The sequence below is a fragment of the Triturus cristatus genome, chromosome 6 (genome assembly GCF_964204655.1).
Source record: "Triturus cristatus chromosome 6, aTriCri1.1, whole genome shotgun sequence".
Taxonomy (NCBI): Eukaryota; Metazoa; Chordata; class Amphibia; order Caudata; family Salamandridae; genus Triturus; species Triturus cristatus.
This window is the reverse complement of record NC_140589.1, coordinates 1896685179-1896706159: the sequence shown is the minus strand read 5'-3', so window position 1 is coordinate 1896706159 and position 20981 is coordinate 1896685179. Positions and strand designations below refer to the sequence as shown.

The following is a 20981-nucleotide window of genomic DNA, read 5'->3' as shown; positions in this document are numbered from 1 at the left end:
AAAGGTGAGACTTATTGACTTTGACAATGTGTGTTCAAAATGGTTATAAACCTCCTGTTCCTTGTGTAGCTCTGGTCAAAGCCTCGGCTCTCTGGAGCTACACTATGTGGAAGATGCTCAGATTACCTGTCGGGGTCCTATCCCAGGCTCTCGGATAGTATAAAGGACTCCCTTTTAGCAGTTGCTTATGTTTCCCTCCATTATTGTGATGCTCGGTGTTGCATGGTCCAGTCACTGGAAAAGGCTCCATCTTGTATTATTTGTTAGGCCGTGTGATAATAGGAAGCATTCCCTGGATAAGAAGGGAGGCATCTTGTCGCTGCGTTTTTAACATTGGAGTGTGTCGTGGGGAGAGGGTCTCACTCGCTGAACAAGGAATCTTCTCTGGTGTTTTGGTTACTCTTTTAGTCCACACTCCTCGATATAGGGGTATCATGGAGGGATGTATGACTTTACTCTGCCTATTGCATCTTTACACTTAAAGTGTAATCTAGAATTGCTTCCATACACATGTCTATATGAATATTTAAATGTTTCACTAAATGCCAATAGATTTTTGTGATGGACTCTGTATTTCTGCTTATTCAGTGTTTCTTTTTCTTAATTTAACAGGTGAAATAAATGCCTTAATCAACGAAAACGGTAAAGGCATTAAACATCACTTGTGTAGGAAGTGATTTAAAAACAGTATACCTTGAAATATCTTCCCTTGAAGGCTAATGCCTCGTCAAAGTCTTTTTCTACAGCAGAAAACCCAAACAGCCCAGTGAGGTCTGTACTTGGATGTTAGGCATCAGCTGAAATGCACAGAAGGCATAACACACTGACATACTAAAGCAAGACTGAGCTGCTCATTACGAAGGAAGAGCTAACCTGGTATCAGAAATAACACTCAGGAGAGAAACCGTATGATTTTCTAGAATGTGGCACACATTTATTAGACAGAGAGAGAAAGAGCAAGTGTGACATAAGAAACTTCATACTGGAGAAAAACCATATTGATGGACTGACAGTGGGAAAGCGTCCCTTTGAATGAAAGCCCTAATGCAGCATCCGAATGTCCATGTAGCGGAGAAACCATATAAATGTACAGAATGTAATAAGGCATTTATTACCAAAGGAGACCTAATGAAACATCAGAAAGTGCACACTGGGCAGAAACCATATAAATGCACTGAATGTGACAAAGTATTTATAACAAATGGAGAGCTAAAGCAACATCAGAAAGTCCACACTTGGGAGAAACCGTACGAATGTACAGAATGTAATAAAGTGTTCAGAAGTAAGACAAAGCTAAAGCGTCATCAAATGATCCACACTGGAGAGAAACCTTATGAATGTACAGAATGTGACAAAGCATTTATAGCAAATGGAGATCTAAGGAGACATCAGATGGTCCACACTGGGGAGAAACCGTACGAATGTACAGAATGTAATAAAGTGTTCCAAATGAAGTCTACTCTAAAGCATCATCAAATGATCCACACTGGTGAAAGATCGTATGAATGTACAGAATGCTACAAAGCATTTATAACAAATAGAGAGCTAAAGCAACATCAGAAAATCCACACTGGGGAGAAACCGTATGAATGTACAGCTTGTGACAAAGCATTTATAACAAATAGAGACTTAAAGCGACATCAGAAAGTCCACACTGGGGAGAAACCGTATGAATGTACAGAATGCCTCAAAGCATTTATAATAAATAGAGATCTAAAACGTCATCAGAAAATCCACACAGGGGAGAAACTCCGTTATCAATGTACAGAGTGCGACAAAGCATTTATAACAAATGGAGTGCTGATGAGACATCAGAAAATCCACACTGGGGAAAGACCATATAAATGTACAGAGTGTGACAAAGCATATATAACAAAGGAGGCCCTGAAGCAACATCAGAAAATCCACACTGGGGAGAAGCCATATCAATGTACAGAATGTGACAAAGCATTTATAACAAATGGAATGCTAAAACAACATCAGAGAATCCACACTGGGGAGAAACCGTATGAATGTACAGAATGCGTCAAAGCGTTTATAACAAATGAACAGCTGAAACAACATCAGAAAATCCACACAGGGGAGAAACCATATCAATGTACAACATGTGACAAAGCATTTATAAGAAATGGAATACTAAAACAACATCAGAAAATCCACACTGGGGAGAAACCGTATGAATGTACAGTGTGTGAAAAAGCATTTATAACAAATAGAGACTTAAAGCGACATCAGAAAGTCCACACTGGGGAGAAACCGTATGAATGTACAGAATGCGTCAAAGCATATATAATAAATAGAGATCTAAAACGTCATCAGAAAATCCACACTGGGGAGAGACCATATCAATGTACAACATGTGACAAAGCATTTATAACAAATGACCATCTGAAACGACATCAGAAAATCCACATTGGGGAGAGACCCTATGAATGCACTGAATGCAATGAAGTGTTCAAATGGAAGACAAATCTATGGCGGCATCAAATGATCCACACGGGGGAGAAACCTTATGAATGTACAGAATGTGATAGAGCATTTAGAACAAATAAAGAGCTGAAGCGACATCAAATAGTCCACACTGGAGAGAGACCATTCAACTGCACTCAATGTGACAAGACATTTATTAGAAAGTCAAATCTAATGAAACATCAGAAAGTCCACACTGGGGAGAAACCCTATGAATGTCCTGAAAGTGACCAAGCAACCATATCAATGTATAGAATGTAATAAGGTTATGCCGAAAGAAGACCAACACAAAGCACCATCAACAAATCCACCCTGCAAGCAACCATAGCAGGGCTCTAAAAATCTACTCGCCCACTCGCTATGGAGAGTCAGATTTTATCAGGTCGGTCTATTTTTACTAAATACTAGTCTGTCGCTCTGGCGAATGAACTTAAGCTGGAAAGAAACAGATGTTCTGTTCATTCAGTAAGTGAATGAGCAATAAAGATGCCTTTAAATCTTTTTATCTTAACACATTCGCTGTCTGTTCAAGGACAGAGGTCAAATGTCAATTTGGCTTTTTAATAAATGCTGCTTATCCAGGAAAATTGTCTTTACTTTTCTTTCTCTTACTAGTTAGTTTTTTGTCAAGTGAACTGTCTGACAATCATTGTGAAAGAAAAGGCTGTAGGATGTCAGTTTTTTTTTTCGATCACAACATTTAAATAGCTATCAAATGAATAAGACAAATATTCAAAAATATATCAGGAACTTCGAAAGAATTTTTTTTTTAAATTCAGAAGTGTGATGCAAACAAAGATTTAAATTGGAGCAAAATAATCAGAACACTTTACTTGGTGATGTGCAATTGACAAATATTTGCAGAAACTTAATTTCCAAACATTATTGTTTGCACACATTATGTATAGTTTTATCAGTAAAACCACATGTCAGTGGGAAATTTTGTGCCACTTCCATGGAGAATCTGCTGATTACAAATGACAGTGTGCTAGCACTTCATGCTTTAGTTATGTATTTATTAAAAGTAATAGTTTTTAAATATGATTTGAGAAACATTCCTGGCCCCGCTCGGGTGACAATGCTGTTAATGAACAGAGAGGCAAGTCAGGGGCCTGTTGTATCCTGTTTCTGGCTAGATTTACATTATGTGTGGAGGAAATGTTTAGCCTAATAAATCAACTAAAATAGTTGTTTGTGCGGTATACACGCTGAACTCGCGTTTTCGAAAGTGCTCTCACATTAAACAATGAAGAAAATGGAGGTTCAGTGAATGAAAATATTTGCCCAGGATCACATTTGAAACCACTTTGTGTGTCAAGAGCATTGCAATTAGGTTGAGTAGAATATTTACAGACATTAAGGTCTAGTAACGTTTTTATGATTTTTCAAGGCCTACACAGGATTATACTGAATGTGACAAAGCCATAATTACAAAGGGACTATTAATGCAACATCTGAAAATCCAGACTGGTAATAACTGAAGCAATAAACGTGAAGAGGTGCTGATCAGATAGTCTGTATTGGCAGAAACAACTTTTTCTTACAAAGGGTTTTTTCAGAGGAGGAAGCTAATGTGTCAACATGCATTCCAGAGAGAAAATGAATCTGTCTTCCATGTGACAAGACATTCATTGCAAAGGAATAGTTAATGCTTGATCAGAAATTATACACTGGGGAGAAGCCATTTGAATATTCTAAATGTGTAAAAGCATTTCCTACCAAAAGCTTTATGTTGAGTTATCGAAAAGGCCATCCAGGTTTAAGATATACTGATATTGAAGTCTTGCTTTAGAAAAAGTCGTCAGTTGCTACGTCAGATAATCCACACATGCATGCACACAGATATTGGGTCATGAAATACATGAACAAAACTTGGAACAAAGGAACTGAAATAGTTACAGTCATTGTAGGTGCTAAAGGATTAGTCAAGAAAAAGTCCCAACCCACCCCTTTCCCACAAAGGTGACATTATGCAAACTCCAGAGAACATCAGCTAGATGGCTTTCCCTGTTCCCAGCCTACTGAGGAATAATGACTATTTGGACTGGCTCGTAATAAGACCTGGCTCTGCCTATTTACTCAGTTATGAGAGATTTGTTCTGTAAGATCTTCTAGGGTTCGTATTCACAGTTTTTGGGACATTTGTTAGCATTGGTGATTATAAAATTCAGAGTTTGTTACATAGGATCTTATGTTCATGATGTTTATCGTTCATATTTTGTTTCTATCAATAACACTACTAGTCGGGGGAGGACAAGTGGAGTTTTGGGGTCAGTTGGAAGTCAGATGCCACTGGCCTTAGTGGTCTGCAACCCCCGAAGTATGTGTGCATCAGGTTTATGGTTTCATGCGGGACAGGAGCTGCCACCACTTGTACAGATATGGCCGGACAGTTTGCTGGACATCCTGTGAATAAGAGGCCTCTACTTAGGACATTGATTACAATCTTCTATCTCACATGGAGGAAACAATTGTATTCTTTCTACTTCTGTACAGTGTATTTTCTTAACATGCTGATCTGGAATAAAATGAACATCTCCTAAAATTACCAACTGCAATCCTAGATGTTTGAACACAGTAAACTTTCTTATACCATACAGTGTATATAGTTATTTACTTTTCTAAAGCGCTCTATTGTCCATTCAGGCTATGCCCATGCAATAGAAAAAAAACAAATATATCTGTTTGCCTGAATAGGGAAAGATAAAGCAAAGGTCTTATCTCTCCGCGAGCCTTGTTCCAAAAGGATAAACTCTGTGGCCACCATTGGGGGGGGGGAAATGGGAGGGGGTTAATGAGGAGAGTCAAATGGAGAATTTATGTTAAGAGGCCATGGAGAGGGACTCAAAATATCAGCAATGTGTACCCTACCCCTTAGTCTTATAAAATGTGAGTTCCTGGTCGATAGACCCCCGTAGTTTCTTCCAATGTAGTAAGAAACCAGCTACTAGTAAATGGTCTAGTATCTCGCCCCTCCCCCCTTGGTATTTTCAATGATGATGAAGTGGCAGACATTTATTCAATCACAATCTTTTCGATAATTATTTGTTTATTTTTATGTAGAAGGTCTTATAAAGCACGAATATGACCTAAAAGCATAAGAACACTTCATGGGAAAAGATTGTGCTGGTTACATATATAAGGGTAATACAACTTTTAAACCATCAACCCAACATGACAGAGATATTGTATCAATTTTATGAACTGTATGCCTGTGTACTTAGATTGAGGTAGACTACAGTGTCACTGCTGGTTGTGGTGACGGGATAGACATCCAGTGATGTGTACTTTCAACAAAGCCGACTCTTGGTCACTAAGCAGCTGGACAAAGCCCTTTTTCTGTTCCAGGGCCGACTATAAAAAACTGTCATGACAAATGCAAAAGCGTTGTATCACACTCCCATCCAACCTGTACTCCGACTGGGCTCCCACCAAATAACAATGATAAAAAAACATATTACTGAAGTGAATGGGCGCATTTGGTGTGAAAAATATGAAGATACATCCTCAGTCCTTGAATGGACAGAAGGGGGCAATTGATAGGTCGTTGTTGCACCATCCTGAAGACATTGATACTTGTATAGAGACTATTACAAACTGGAGGCTTCTCTTCACTTGTTTATGAAAGGCAAACTGTTGTTACTTCCATAAAGAACAAGGCTTGCACTCATGCTTTAAAGATTGTAAAAGAGGGAGGCACTAGAAAAGGTCTCCCCTGGCCACAATTCACCAGCTACTAATCCGCGAATAACCACCCACAGTCTCAAGATAAGTTACATTTCTCATCGGTATGCAAGAAGTACAGGCTTCTAACACTACTGGTATATCTAACACTACGGAGCATCACTTTAGTCTGGGCATCAATGTGATTGATGCCAGTTTAGCCACCTGCAGGCTAGAACGTAATGCTCCTCTAAGGTTAATAAGGCAATGTGGGTAGGGGTTTGCTGCAAGAGTTGTTTGGGCGACTATTACTAGAACACAGGTGGCACTGTGGTTCGATGTCAGAAATACTTCTGATCTGAAAGATAAGCTTAGAGGAAAGAGAGAGTTGAAACTGCAGACACAACACATATGACTGGGGGCAAGCCCTGGATGTAAGATAGGCTGCTTGCCTGGAAATGTGAGAGGGGTGAATGACCACCACAAGGCCCGACTGGTAACCACATACCTGAATAGGCTTAAAGTGGATGATGGATTAATTCAGGAGACATATGCTGCTTCTGTGGGAGTTCTTTTGCCAAAAGCTGGAGCTCGTATCTCTGTTACTCTTCTTATTCCTCCTTTGCTAGGGGAGTGACTATATTTGTTAAACAAGGCTTACGGTTCAGCCCTCTAGACATGTTCTGTCATAGAGAGGGCCAGTGCATGGATGTGCAGGGGTTGTCAGGTTCGGGACACATCACATTGAATAATACATATGGGCCAAACTTCGACGACCCAAGCTATATTAAACCTAAAAAGGCTGGATTTCTGTGGCAAGGTAGATATTGAAGGTAAATTCATAGATAAGCATACTACTCCCCGGTGGTGCGGCAATGTGGGTTTGGGGATACCCCGTGCAGTACACTGCCCAATCTCATTCGCCCAGCATGGTTGGCTTCAGACATATTTGCGATAGAAACCCGGGATGGTGCGTATAGATCCCACTCCATTGAAATTCTACAGGAATTTAGAGATTTTTATGCAGAACTTTACACTGCCACTGCACCTATTCCTGCCAAGGGTATATGTATGTATCTAGATAGGGTTACCTGGGCATGGCTAGAACCGTCCAAAGGGAGCCACTGTGCACTCCTATTAAGGGCCTGATTTAGATCTTGGGAGCAATGGTCCCGATGTCAGAGTCCCTGCCCACCTACTTGGCAGTCTGTCCGCTGTATTGAGATTTTGGCGGGTCTATATACTAAAGACCGTCCCAGTCCCACCGACTCCACCAGGACTTTTCGCCTGCATAGATGGCATCATAGTCAAAAGCAGCTGTCAGCGGAGGAAGTCCAGCAAGGATTGCCGCTGAGCTAATCAAGATGTGCCTTTCCATCGAGGCAACTGTGACAGGGATACCTCCTACCTTGAGTTGGTGAATTCGAAGGAAATGAGGTATAAACGTACTGTTTTCCACTTCTGTTTCTGGCTTGAACACCGTTGTCCAGGTCCCTCTTTTGCTGCTTCTACTTCACCACCGTTTTCACTGGTATCTAACTTAAGTTTCTTTTACAATTGTTGTAGCCTCGTGTATTTTCATATTGCTGTTAAATGCTATTTATTTCCAATGTGTGTTGCAGTACTGTTAATTTTACAACTTAGCAAGGAAAAATGAACACGCTTGTATTTACACTTTTAAAAAAAAAGAATTATTGTTGTGGAGCTTGTGGGTGTTGTGCTCGTGATGCTTGTGGGTGGGTATTCAATCGTGTGTGTGTGTGTTGTTAGTGTGGCATTCAATATTTAACAAAAATGGCATAACACATTACCTACATATATTTTTTGGAACTAACAAAATATATATGTGTATTGACACAATAATCAGTAATACTGACCAGTCCTCACTCCACCAGGGGCTCACTCCGTCAGCAAACTGTCACTATGACACCGCCAGCACCACAAGGACTTCTAAATAGGGTCGGCGCAAAACTGCCGGCATTGGCGGCGACAGAGTACTGTTAGCCAGCAGAGGAGTCAAGCCGCATCAACAAAGGTGTGCCGCTTACGCAAACCAAATACATTCTGTCGATGCGGATGGCGGTTCAACCAGGCCACATCTAAATTCGGCAGGCGGGACCCCGCCAGCTCGACGGAGTGCTTGAAACCACTGCCACCGTGGGACAGCAGGAGTCCAGCCAAGATCTAAATCGGGCCCTAATTCTGTGTTAAAATCAATGAGAAATGGTTCAGCTCCAGGTGGTGCTTGGCACCTGGTGGAGTTTTAAAAAGAATATACACCAAAACTTTCTTCATTTCAAATAGAAATGTACAATGAGGGTTGAGACAGGGACGCTGGCACTAAACATGTGAGAAGCCATTGTGATTGCATTACTAAAACCTGATAAGCCGCCGCATAGCTGTGATCATCCCACCCATTGTCACTAACAAATGTCAATAAAATGCTAGCTAAAATTATTGCGAACAGGTTACTTCCCCTTTTGCGTTGCCTACTCCTGCCAGAATAGTCAGGTTTCGTTCCTGGGCAATCAACCACATATAACCTGAGCACACATTTTGTGGTTACTTACCAAATTGACCCAGATATTGAGGCAGTGGCAGTGTTTTTAGGCATGGCCAAAGATTTTGCCTCCATAGAATGGCCCTTTTTACTCGCACTGATAGAAAGGATGGGAGTGGGCAAAGCTGTGCTCAAATGGATCCCTCTACTCTACACCACCCCCAAGGCAAGAATAAAGGTCAATAATTATTGCCTTTTCCAATATTGATTCATAGGAGCACCAGGCCAGGGCTGTCCTCTCTCTTCTATCCTTTTTGCCCTAGCTGTAGAGCCACTTGCCAGCCTTCCTATACCACCACAGAGACCTACAATTAGGTGTGCATAGGGTCGTTCTCTTGATGTCAGACGATATTCTGCTGTTGCTCAAAGACCCTGCATGTAATTTTCATTCTATAATTACTGAAAAAATTGTCTGAATTAATAATCAATTGTTTTAAGTCAGCAATGATGACGCTAATCAACTAACCCTGAGATGCAAGTACCACTGAGGTGGCAATTGGATCCTGTAAGATGCCTGGGAGTTGGGTATCACTGGGATTTGTCTACAATAAATATTGAAAACTATAGGAAGTGTGTGACCAAAGTACAAAGGGTCTTATTTACAAGAAACTGATGCATTTCTGCGTTAGGGTAGAGATGCCTCAGTTTCCTTGCACCGAGCAAACAAACCGTTGCGCCACCATGGATGCGTCGTAGTTACAATACGGCGCGCCACGTCGGAAGGATTGACAGATGCGTCAGAAATCGTGATGCATCAGTCGGCGCAAAAGTCACACATTGCTGAAGTTGTGTTGCAAGCCTGACACAACTCCAGCAATGCTTGCGGGAGGCCTATACCTAATACACTGCGTCACTTCTTATGCCTGCTCCAAGCAGATTGTAGATTTCACTGCGTCACTTCTACAAGGTTTTCTTGCGGGGGTACACCCACCCTGCATACATTATACCTGACGCAGGTATAATGTGGCGCTGGGGTTTACAAGGTGACGCATCTGCCTAGATGCATCACGTTGTAAATAGGCTACAACCTAGCGCATTGTTTACGCCGCTGCTGCGTTACAAGAAGTGACGCAGTGGTGGTGCAAAAGTGTTGCAAGGGGATTGTAAATTAGCTCCTACATAGACAAGCATTGAAAATGCAATAGGTATCGCCTTTAATTAAGTTAAAGCCATTTGCTTTGCTAATGGTATTGTATAGCAAAGCAAATGGCTTTAACTTAATGAAAGGCGAGACCTATTGCATTTTTAATGATTGTTTAACTGAGCGTTTCATCCCTTAAAGGGGAGAGTAAAACATGGCCATCATCCCACAGGAAGTCCTAAAAATAGCAAGCAGAAACCGATGAATGTAACCACAAACAATGTAAGGGTGGGTGGACAGCTGAACTGAGATGAGAGACTGTAAGACTCAATGCAATAAAGTGCGCTGGTAAATGACTACACCAGCCCTGTTAGTCATCACAGTCCTTGAACATGAAGATATAGCAAGCAGACAGAGGTGAAATTTTAATTTCAAAAGTTGTATTTATTTTTAAGAATTTAAGGGGATTACAAAAGAAATCTGTGCAGAGAGCGAGCAGCACTCAAGGGAGAGAGCAGCACCGAGAGCAGTAGGCCGGTATTTGAAGGGACAGAAGCACACAGAGGAGAGGGCTAGAAAACACTTGCGCTCTATTGAAGTGCTTAACCAAAAAGAACAAAATTATTTACCTAAAAGTGACCAGGGGAAGGATAATAGGTAAGTATTCTAAACAAAGGTAAAGAAGTTATGCTAGAGTGGACAGACAAACACAAAAGAGGCGGACCAGCCATCGAATAAGAAGCAGATAAAAGCGAGTAAGCAGAAAGCCAAAATATGGTAAACAATTGGTGGACTGTAAGCTCGCTTAAGTTCACATTAAGTCTTTCATAAGCAAACAGTTGTCTGATAGGCCAGACCTAATAATGGTTGTTTCTTCCATTCTTCTAACACATTGAGAATTTTGAGATTTTTATTGCATAAATTCTGTGACACTTTACCTTGTGCATGAAGCTAAGTATATGGGAGAGAAAACTAGAGAATAGGGGAGGAGAGCAGATAGAGGAGGAGTGGAGGGGTTTGGGAAAGTGAGAGGGAGAGCAGAGATACACATTTTTCAGATATTAGGGGGAGAAGTAGAGTGTATGTGTGTGTGATTTTCTTAGCTCTGCTGGGAGGAGCATTGACTTTCATGGTGACATGGGCACATTGTTAATTACATTCATTTTACACTTAGAGGAGCTATTTCTGTTCAAGACTGTGAAATCAGTGAGATATATCTGTGCGAGGCTACAAAAATAGGATCTGTGAAAAAAAAAGGGGAAGCTGCATCGTGCCAGTTTCTTACATTTCCATAAACAATGTATATGCAACTGGACGATAGAGCATGGTAAGTAACACATTAATACTTTTAGAAGATTCACGGACCCCCAAGCATGCCAGCGGGTTCAATGCCAGGGGCGCTGCTCATTCTTACTGCTACAACATGTGAGACTCAGTACAGGGGTATGAGACGCTACACAAATCCAAGTACAATACAACACAACACAATACGATTGGAAAGGCAAACAAGTGATGGCAATCAGTTCATGCATCACCTGTCAGGTTCAATGACTGTGCCACGCATCAGCTCGTCTTCCACAGGCATTGGTCTGGTAGAATACAGTTCGCTGACTCTGCCCCGGCCCTGCTTGTGCTTATGAAGCATCGGCCTGTCTCCGGGAAGGCTCCTGATGAACGCAGGCCTCTCAGTTTCACACCGTGGGCCTGCAGAGCTCTGGCTGGACGGACAGGTGGGCCTCGGGGGAGGGAGGGAAAGCGAAAGCACGCCGGAGGGTATACGGTACCCCATATACATAAAACAATCTGAGTGTGTGTTCATGTATAAGGATCAAACACATTCAAATCCCTTTACTGCACCTGGTATAAAGAATTCAAAACATACCCTGCCAGGTAAACAAGATAAATAAAAAAAAACTTTCGAAAGCAGCAATACACAACACGTAACAAACAGGGAGGTTCGAGTGTGCACATTACAAGCCCTTGGTTGCAGCCAGATGCAAAAAGCAATGCGTGCATACCAGACATTGCTTCAACTTCACAGTTTTAAGGAAAAAACACATTATCTGCACATGAGATCTAAAGACTTCTTGCAGTCACTTCACCTTGACGACTGTTTAAAGGGAATACTCGCTAGCCCTCGTGCACATGCAGTGGTATGGGGCGGACCCAGGTTTTACACCTACTACCCTCAAACACCGGGGGCTGAGAGATATCAGCACTCCACATACCCCTGAGCAGGTGACGCATGTCTGAGGGGGCACATAGATGCCACATAACCGAATAAACGGGAACCCTGTCGCTTTATAGGTCTCTGTACTCACTGAAGCACTGTTGTGCACCTCATCAGCGCGGTGTGAACAACATGCATTAGCCACGCCCACTGCTTGTTTACATTGTTTATTCACTAAGGCTACTCGTGTTACATAGCTTACAATAGTTGTGAGTTACCAGAGATTTGCATTCTGATAACGAACCGGCTATTGAATGTGTAAATAAATACCTGTGTGAGATGGAGTTGACTCTGCCCCGGCCCTGCTTGTGCTTCTGAAACATCGGCCTGTCTCCGGGAAGGCTCCTGATGAACGCAGGCCTCTCAGTTTCACACTGTGTGCCTGCAGAGCTCTTGCTGGGCGACCAGGCGGGCCTCGGGGGAGGGAGGAAAAGCAAAAGCACGCCGCCATGCGCGCGTAGGGACAAAAAATGCACGCACGTGTGCACATCCCTACGCTAATTAAAGTAAACAAAGATGGCGTTGGGCTGTCCACACACGCGTGCATTTTTTTGTCCTTACGTGTGCATGTTTAGCTTTGTGAATGGTGAGAGCAGCCATCTTTGTCCATCTGGACGCGCGTGCATTCAGCTTTGGCTGAATTGATCGCAAAATGACCTCGTATGGCGAGAGCAGTGCATGCGCTGCTTTTGCCAGGCGAGACCTAATAAATGGATCAAAGTACTGATATCAGCGGTAGGGGAATTGCCTTATGAAGATGGTGCTGCTCCCTAAACGGTTATACCTATTTGAGAATATCCAGGTCCCGCTAAATAAAGAATTGTTTCACACAGCTTAGGTTTCAGTTGATCAGACTAGCGTGGGAGGTAGACAGCCCTGAATAGCATGGAGCAAGATGCAATTGCCATGCAAGCATGGAGGATTCGAGCTCCCAACTATGAAGTATATTACCTCTCGGCCCAGGCACAGTTTGGCAATCACTGCTTCCACAACACAAGACAACCACCACACTGTGACATTGAAGTGGAACTATCAGCCCTGTTTACACTGCGTACCGGTCTGTAGCAGAAGGTCAGTCACCTATGTGGTGACGTCCATACACTAAGATGTACCTGTTGGGCATGGGATAGGCAGGCCACACTGGTTGGGAAGGATAGGCCATACTCACCAAACTTCCCTTTGCTTCATAACCATAGATAAGAATTAACTGACCTTGGGGTAATTAGATGTCTGCGTAGTAGAAAAACTGGTAACATTGGGGGACATCTTCAATATTAACACATGTATTGTGGTATCAGAATGCTTGCAATGTGATTCTATCACAGCTATAGTTTTTCTGACACCACTTCGATGCAATATGAATTAGTTATTCCCGGAAATGCCAGGCAATCCATTAGGTTGGGTTGTCCTCAGTTTGGTCATTGCAATTCATAGCTCCGCAAAGCTGATTACAGGAATGTACAGTTGTAGTATGGATAAACTGCAAGTGATGATTTACGCATGAAGACAAAATGGGAACTTGAATTGGGCTGTAAGATTGCATAAGTGAAGTGGATATAACGCTGCCAACAGATTAAAGATAACACACCCTAGCAGGAAATTTAGATTGATACAGTTAAAATATATGCATTGAGCAATATATATCTGGCTAGCATGCTAGCTGTAGACTCTACTTGCAGATCGGCACATATAAATTCTCCCTACTTCCACGGACAGAGTAATTCCACAGTCATACGCACATACACTCATCATACACTAGGGCCCATCACACTAACATTCATAACTATTACTCTATCCACACACTGAAGATACGAGAGAAATTCTAAACCAATCTGCATCTAAGGTGAGGTCAATGCGACCTTAAAGATATGTCTTGAGTCATGATTTTTAAACATAGGAAATACATTCGGAACTCAATAAATGACAAAGAAATAACCACCCGATACTGGAATTTAAACAAAGGTTATCTTTTATCTAATTATTTCAAATGAAAGTCAATCAATAGCAAAAACATTATTCTCATAGTTACCTATTCTAGCTAAGTGTCATTTGGGTCAGGACAGGTCTCTCAGTAAAGTCTCCCGAGCCGCCGTCCTCTCAATCAGCGTCGATCCTCACGAGCATAGGTTCGGGAAGAAGTGGCCTTAGACCCTCTCTAGTCTAATAATATTTATAGGGAAACTAACAAATTAAAAGTAACAAACAAACTCTAAACGTCCGTTGAGCCGCTGAGCAGAGCAAGCAGGAAAGGATGTTGACTTGCAACATTTAGAAAACCTCCGCTCTCGAAAATCTCAAAACTAAAAACACGGAAGAAGGAAACTCAAACTAAAAAATGATACATCCATGAATGCTCTTCCTCGGAACCATAGTGAAGCCACCGCGAGTTTATCAAAGTTCATTGTGACTTTATTTTTCTCCAAGGGCAATTGGCAGCAAGCCTGGAGCTGCTGTCCTCACGGAAACTTTTAATTCAGTCAGAGGCTGTGGTCAGGTGGTTTTCTACCATATTCAGCGAGGCCTCTCGTCACATCTCAACAACTCGAATGCAGGCTGTAAATATCGGCCATCTTGGATTAGGCCAAAACGGACCATCTTAATTTAAAGAAATACAAAACAACGTTTATGCATCGTAATGATTATACAGTGTTAATTCCCACTAATACCCTTATGTGTATGTAATTACCCAGCCATCTGCGACACAAAGAAGCATTAAAGCACGTTATTTTAAAGCGCAAACACATTACAAATAGCACTTTAGCCACACATATTTATTAATTTGCTCACCAACTTAGTTCACGTATTAATAAAGCAACATAAATGCATTCCCGCGTGTAATCCTTTCATTAGTAATGTTGATTAGTCAGAAACTTTAACAAAATTAGTAATTAATAATTAATTATCAGTAATTTTAATTATGACATATCAACATAAACTGGAGTTTAAATCTCAATAAATTTTCAATAGAAAACCCTGCTTCAGCAATCCCCCACAAAAACCAACCCAAAAAAAAAAAAATTGTCCCCATTTCTTAGGAGAAATTGAAATGTCTTTTTATGACACTACACACCAGACTCTCTTTCATCATCCCTCTTCGACTCTAAGTAAACACTCTCCCTCAATTCTTCTAATTCTATTTCTTGTGGGTCTCTGACCTCTTTTGTTTCTTTTCAGTATTCTGTCTCATTAGTTTCTTTTTCCCTCCCCTGTTTTTACAACACAAACACCCTAATCTAAGTATCAATAAAGCAACAATCACACATGTCAAAGGAAACAATATCTTACCAATGATAGTACTACCTATCTTAGCAATGAAACGTTTAACAGCAACTATCTTATTAGCTAATTTAGTCCAGATACTTTCAGCTTCCAGTGGTACTAATTCTTCATGCAAATCAGTAATATTTTTGATATAGACCTTTAGATCTTTGCTTTCGTCAGGAATGTAAGTGCAACAATGTTGAACTTTCAGCATTCCACAGACTCCACCCTCCTTGGCCAATAGAATATCAAGGGCAAGTCGATTTTGCATAGACATGGCGCGTACGGCAATCATCTCCGTATTTACCAAAAGAAACCCTCCAGCGGTGCTTGTCGATAAGCGATCCACCACTGTTGACAGTTTCCGAATTCCATATGCATTTAATGAAATTCCCACTGCTGGAATTAAAGCTCCAAAAATATCACCTACAATTTCTGACCAAGATTCTCTCTTAAAACGTGTTAGTAGATTAATTTGTTCTGCATCTTCTATCTTATCTATATGAAAAATCTTTGGAAAGACCAGGCCAACATAACACGTGCCATACCAATGGTCAGGCAACCTGTAATAAGCCTTGTTCCCACAAATATAATACACTCCCGGGAAAACTGGATCTTCTCCTCCCTTGAATCCCCATCCTGTTGCAATAATGTATGTATCATGGCACTCACTAGTCCCAACAAAATAATTATCATATTGGGATTTCCTTCTGGTAATGCATAGTTTACCCTTCTGTGATGCATTTAAAGCCAAAGTTGGACTGGCCCCATTCCTCAACTCCTTTCCCATCTCAATATCCCATATTGTCTCACTCACTTCATATTTCCCTGCCTTTTCATGCATGCTCACTCTCCTTTTCTCTACCATGTCTAAGAAAGCCTTTTCTTCTTCTTTCAGACTACATGTTAAATTGTTTCTAAAAATGTAATCTAATGTTAATTCTTCTGTCTCAATAAAAATCTCACCAAAAATGTTAGCTTCTTTAGCTGGATTCAGCTTTCTATTCATAGGCAATTGCCCAAAAATGTTATCCTTGTTAGACATCTCATAATCTATTTTCCCTAACAAATAAAAAACACTACTTAACACACTACATGAAATCCCATACGTAGCTGGTAAATGATGATAAGTAACACCCTCTGAAACGGATGCAGGTAATTGCATACAAACGTAGCAATCCCTAACTTCCATTGTCTTTATGTATTCGTACAATAACTTTGAAAAAACATTGCTAGAAAAATCATTAACCCCTTCGATGCTCATGACGGAACGGTTCCGTCATGAGCATCGGTTGAGCTGTGCTCATGACGGAACCGTTCCGTCATGACCACGCCCGCGCTAGAACCCTTCAGCACCGCGGGGGAATCCGCGCAGCGCTGAAGGGGTTAATTGACCTATCTTTATGTATGTAAATGTTACTAATTCTAGTTGGAACTACTTTCTGTGAACTCTTCTCTATGTTAGTCACATTCTCAGCATGTACTCCAAAAGTATCTATTGTAACTCTAAAAGTAACTAATATTGCAAGTACACCCCATAGTAGCATTAATAATCCAGTACAGCAGCAGCACATTCTACACCATCTTTTCAAGAAGGCACATCTACTTTGATTATTTTCTGTGTTAGCCATCTTATTACTCTGGCAATGTCTTTTGACTTAGCCTCTACTATTCCACTACTGAATTTCTAGAACTCTAGATTATTTCAAACAGCTAATTTCAGATTTTCTACTTTTCACTCCTTCCAAGTGACTCCTTCAGTTTACTCAATTTGGATTTTCATCACTTTTCACTTCTTCTTCAGCAACATCAAACTGTATCAGATCTTCAACATCCTGAGCATCCGACTCTTCTCCAATGTCAGTCAAGATAACTTTCAGGATTCCAACAGTTTTCTCCTCCTCAACCACTTCTCGTACGGTCCCCTCTGGATTTCCTTGACTTTCTGCCTCTTCTTCTTCAGACAGCGCCACGTACGTCCATTCCGGTGACCTATACTTCTGGTTAGGTTTTCTGATTCTCTTGATCTCCTCTGGTTCTTTTGAGACCTTTTGTTTATCACCCTTTGCTTGATTCTGACTGGACACCTCGTTCACCTGTTCAGCTTTTGATGAATTTGCTCGTGTCAGTCTGTACCTTAGCCTCTTTATCCTGTTAGGCCAAAGATCTCCTCTTACAACCCTTTTTGGTCTCACTTCTTTGCAATTTCTTTCTCCGATCCAAGTTCTCTTTCTCAGAACTCGAGCCTCTGATCTCTCATTCTCACTCTCATCAGATTCTGTTTCATTTGCCTCTGGTTCATGAACAATTTTCTTTTGCTCCACAGTCTTTCCCACCACCGATTGAGATTTCCCTATTTCTGTCCCTCCTCGGGTCTCCGACACGCAATCTTCTTGCTGCCTACATGTCCCTTCACCTAGCTTATCAGGAATGTTCCCTACACCTCCTCGGGGGTCTTCCGCAATCTGTCCCTCTCTATCTTCCCCTGACCCTACTTCTTCAGGAGTAATCTCAGGTGGATCTTCAACCTCCTCATCTGACTCAGGTGTAACCTCTGTGGTTTTATTCTTTTCTCCTCTTTCTTCTACACTCGTTGTTGGAACTTCAGGCACTCTTACAGAATCCGATCTCTCCTCTGAGACTCTCAATGTTTCTCTTGAAGCCTCTCTCGGAAAGGAAAAATAATCACCTGACTCTCTTTCTCCTTCCCCCCCTTTCAGGATTCTTTTTTCTTCTCACCGGTTCAGCCTCTGCATCATCACTGGAATCTGATTCTTCAAATTACTCCTTACCAGTCCCATCCTTTGGATTTGGAACTCTCAGAGTATGACTTGCATGCACCCAGTTTTTCACACCAGCACACTTTACTGCAGTTGTTGTAGTCAAAATAACTTGTCTTGGCCTTCCCCACCTTGGAACCAAGCAATTTCTTCTCCTGTGCACTTTTATCCTCACCCAGTCCCCTGGACTCAGATCATGGGCTTGCTTCTTTTCAAGTGTAGTGGCGTCTTCTCCAACCTGGTGAAACACAGAATGAACTGCGTCAGCCAGGCCTTTACAGTAATCCAAAATCATGTCATCAGTTATTGTCATCAACTTGTTGACAGGCACGAAAGCATGCCTCATCGCACGTCCCATCAATATTTCATGTGGACTCAAACCTGTCGTTCTATCTGGAGTAGACCTAATAGTCATTAGCACTAGAGGCAAGACATCAGGCCATTTCATTCCAGTGGCTAAACACATCTTACCAATTCGGTTTTTGATTGTGCCATTCATCTGTTCAACAACACCAGAAGCCTCTGGTCTGTATGCACAATGTAGCTTCTGCTGTATGCTCAATGCTTCACAAATTAAACCCATGAGCTCATTGTAGAAGTGTCCACCTCTGTCTGACTCAATTGTCACTGGGAACCCGTACCTAGGAATCAACTCTCTTAACAGTAACTTTGCCACTGTTATTCCATCATTTCTCCTAGTCGGATAGGCCTTCACCCATCTTGAAAACAAACAGACTACCACTAGAACATACCTCAATCTATTCACTTGGGGCATTTCAATGAAATCAATTTGCATTCTGGTAAAAGGACCTCCTTCTCTGCCTATTGTTCCTAGGCTCACCACTGTCTTCTTTCCTGTATTGAACTGCTGACAAATCAAACATATTTGACAGATGCTCTCTGCAATTAGCCTGAACTTCGCATTGTACCAGGTTTGCTTAAAGGACCTAATCATTGCGTCCCTCCCCAGATGTCCCTGGCCATGATACATTCTTGCCATTGTTGATAACATCGAGTTAGGCATGACTGGTCTTCCATCTCTATAGATCCAAACATGATCTGTCTCTCTTGGGGCACAACCTGCCTTAATCCAATCTCTCATTTCCTCATCTCCTGCTTCATCCTGAAACTGTTTCACCTCATCCCACGTTTCCAGGACATTAGTAAACATCACAGAACAAAAAGACATCCCCCTTTCTCGTCCCCGGTTAATCGAATGATTGTTCTTTGCACAATACTGTGCTATGTCATTTGCAAAACGATTACCAAGAGTAACAAAATCATCTCCTTGTCCATAAGCAGCACATTTTACAACTGCTAGTTCTTTAGGCAGCTGTATCGCCTCAAGCAATTTTCCAATCACCTCAGCATTCTTTATAGGAGTCCCACTCGACGTCAAGAAACCTCTCTGCAGCCAAAGTTGGCCAAAATCATGAACCACTCCAAATCCATACTGACTATCAGTCATCACAGTCACTCTCAAATTCTTCCCAATCTTGCAAGCTTTCGTCAATGCCACCAATTCAGCTACTTGAGCAGATCTTACTTCTTTCAAAGATGAAGCTTCCATAATTTCTGAAACCTTGCACACTGCATATGCTGCACTCAGCACACCATCATCAGTTCTTAGACATGATCCATCCACAAACAGCACATGATCACTCTCAGGTAATGGCAAATCTCTTATGTCTGGTCTAGGTTTTGTGCAGTAGTCAAGCACATCCAAACAATCATGATCAACATCATCTCCCACACTCACATTTTCAGCATCTGGCAACAGAGTTGCTGGATTCACATTCACACATCTCTCAAGAGTCACATTTGATGCTCCCAGAATGATTTTCTCATATTTAGTCAGCCGACTATGTGACATATAGTGAGTTCTGCTTCTTGTCAAAAGAATAGCCACATCATGAGGTACGAATACCCTTACAGGATATCCCATCTGGCAACAGAGTTGCTGGATTCACATTCACACATCTCTCAAGAGTCACATTTGATGCTCCCAGAATGATTTTCTCATATTTAGTCAGCCGACTATGTGACATATATTGAGTTCTGCTTCTTGTCAAAAGAATAGCCACATCATGAGGTACGAATACCCTTACAGGATATCCCATTATTATACCCTCACTCTGTTCCAAGCTTCTGCATGTAGCAGCTACTGCTTTCAGACAACCTGGAAAACCCACAGCTACGGGGTCAAGTGTTGATGAGAAGTACGCAATTGGCCTTCTCAGTTGTCCATGTTTCTGAATTAACACTGAAAGTGCACAACCATTTCTTTCACTGCAATACAACTCAAACTCCTTTTCATAGTCTGGCATTCCCAAAGCAGGGGCTTCACACATTCTGCTCTTCAACTCTTCAAATGCTGCCATTTGTTCTGCATTCAGTTCCAATGGGTCTCTCACCTCACTTTTAGTTAATTTAATCAGTGGCTTTGCTATCAGAGAAAAATTACTTATCCACTGACGACAATAACCCACCATCCCCAGAAACATCCTCACTTCTCTCTGGGTCATCGGGGCTCTCATTCCTCTGATAATTTTGATTCTGTCATCGGTCACCTTTCTCAGACCTTTTTCAATATTGTGTCCAAGATAATGCACCTCTTTCTTGCAAAATTGCAATTTGGCCGGAGATACCTTTAACCCTCCATCTGCCAGATGATTCAGCAAAGCTATGGTATCTACTTCACAAGCTTCACGTGTCTTCGATGCCACAAGTAGGTCATCAATGTACTGCACTAGTACTGAGCTTTCAGGCATGATCAAACTCTCCAATAATTTCTTCAACAACTGATTGAATATTGATGGACTCTCTGTATACCCCTGTGGGATACAACACCATGCCAAAATACGCTGTCCAAACCGAAATGCAAAAATCGGCTGGCTGTCATGATGTAATGGAATTGAGAAGAAAGCATGACACAAA

General features: G+C 41.6%; 1 protein-coding gene across 1 annotated transcript in view; it reads left to right on the top strand.

The window, feature by feature from the left end:
* LOC146822349 (uncharacterized) overlaps nt 1-5008 on the top strand; it is a 273373-nt gene extending 268365 nt beyond the window's left edge. Inside the window, exon 4 of the mRNA XM_085613451.1 lies at nt 1051-5008. Coding sequence (XP_085469577.1) covers nt 1051-2730 — 1680 coding nt within the window. The 3' untranslated portion in view covers nt 2731-5008. The remainder of the gene's footprint in view (nt 1-1050) is intronic.
* The last annotated feature ends 15973 nt before the right edge of the window (nt 5009-20981 follow it).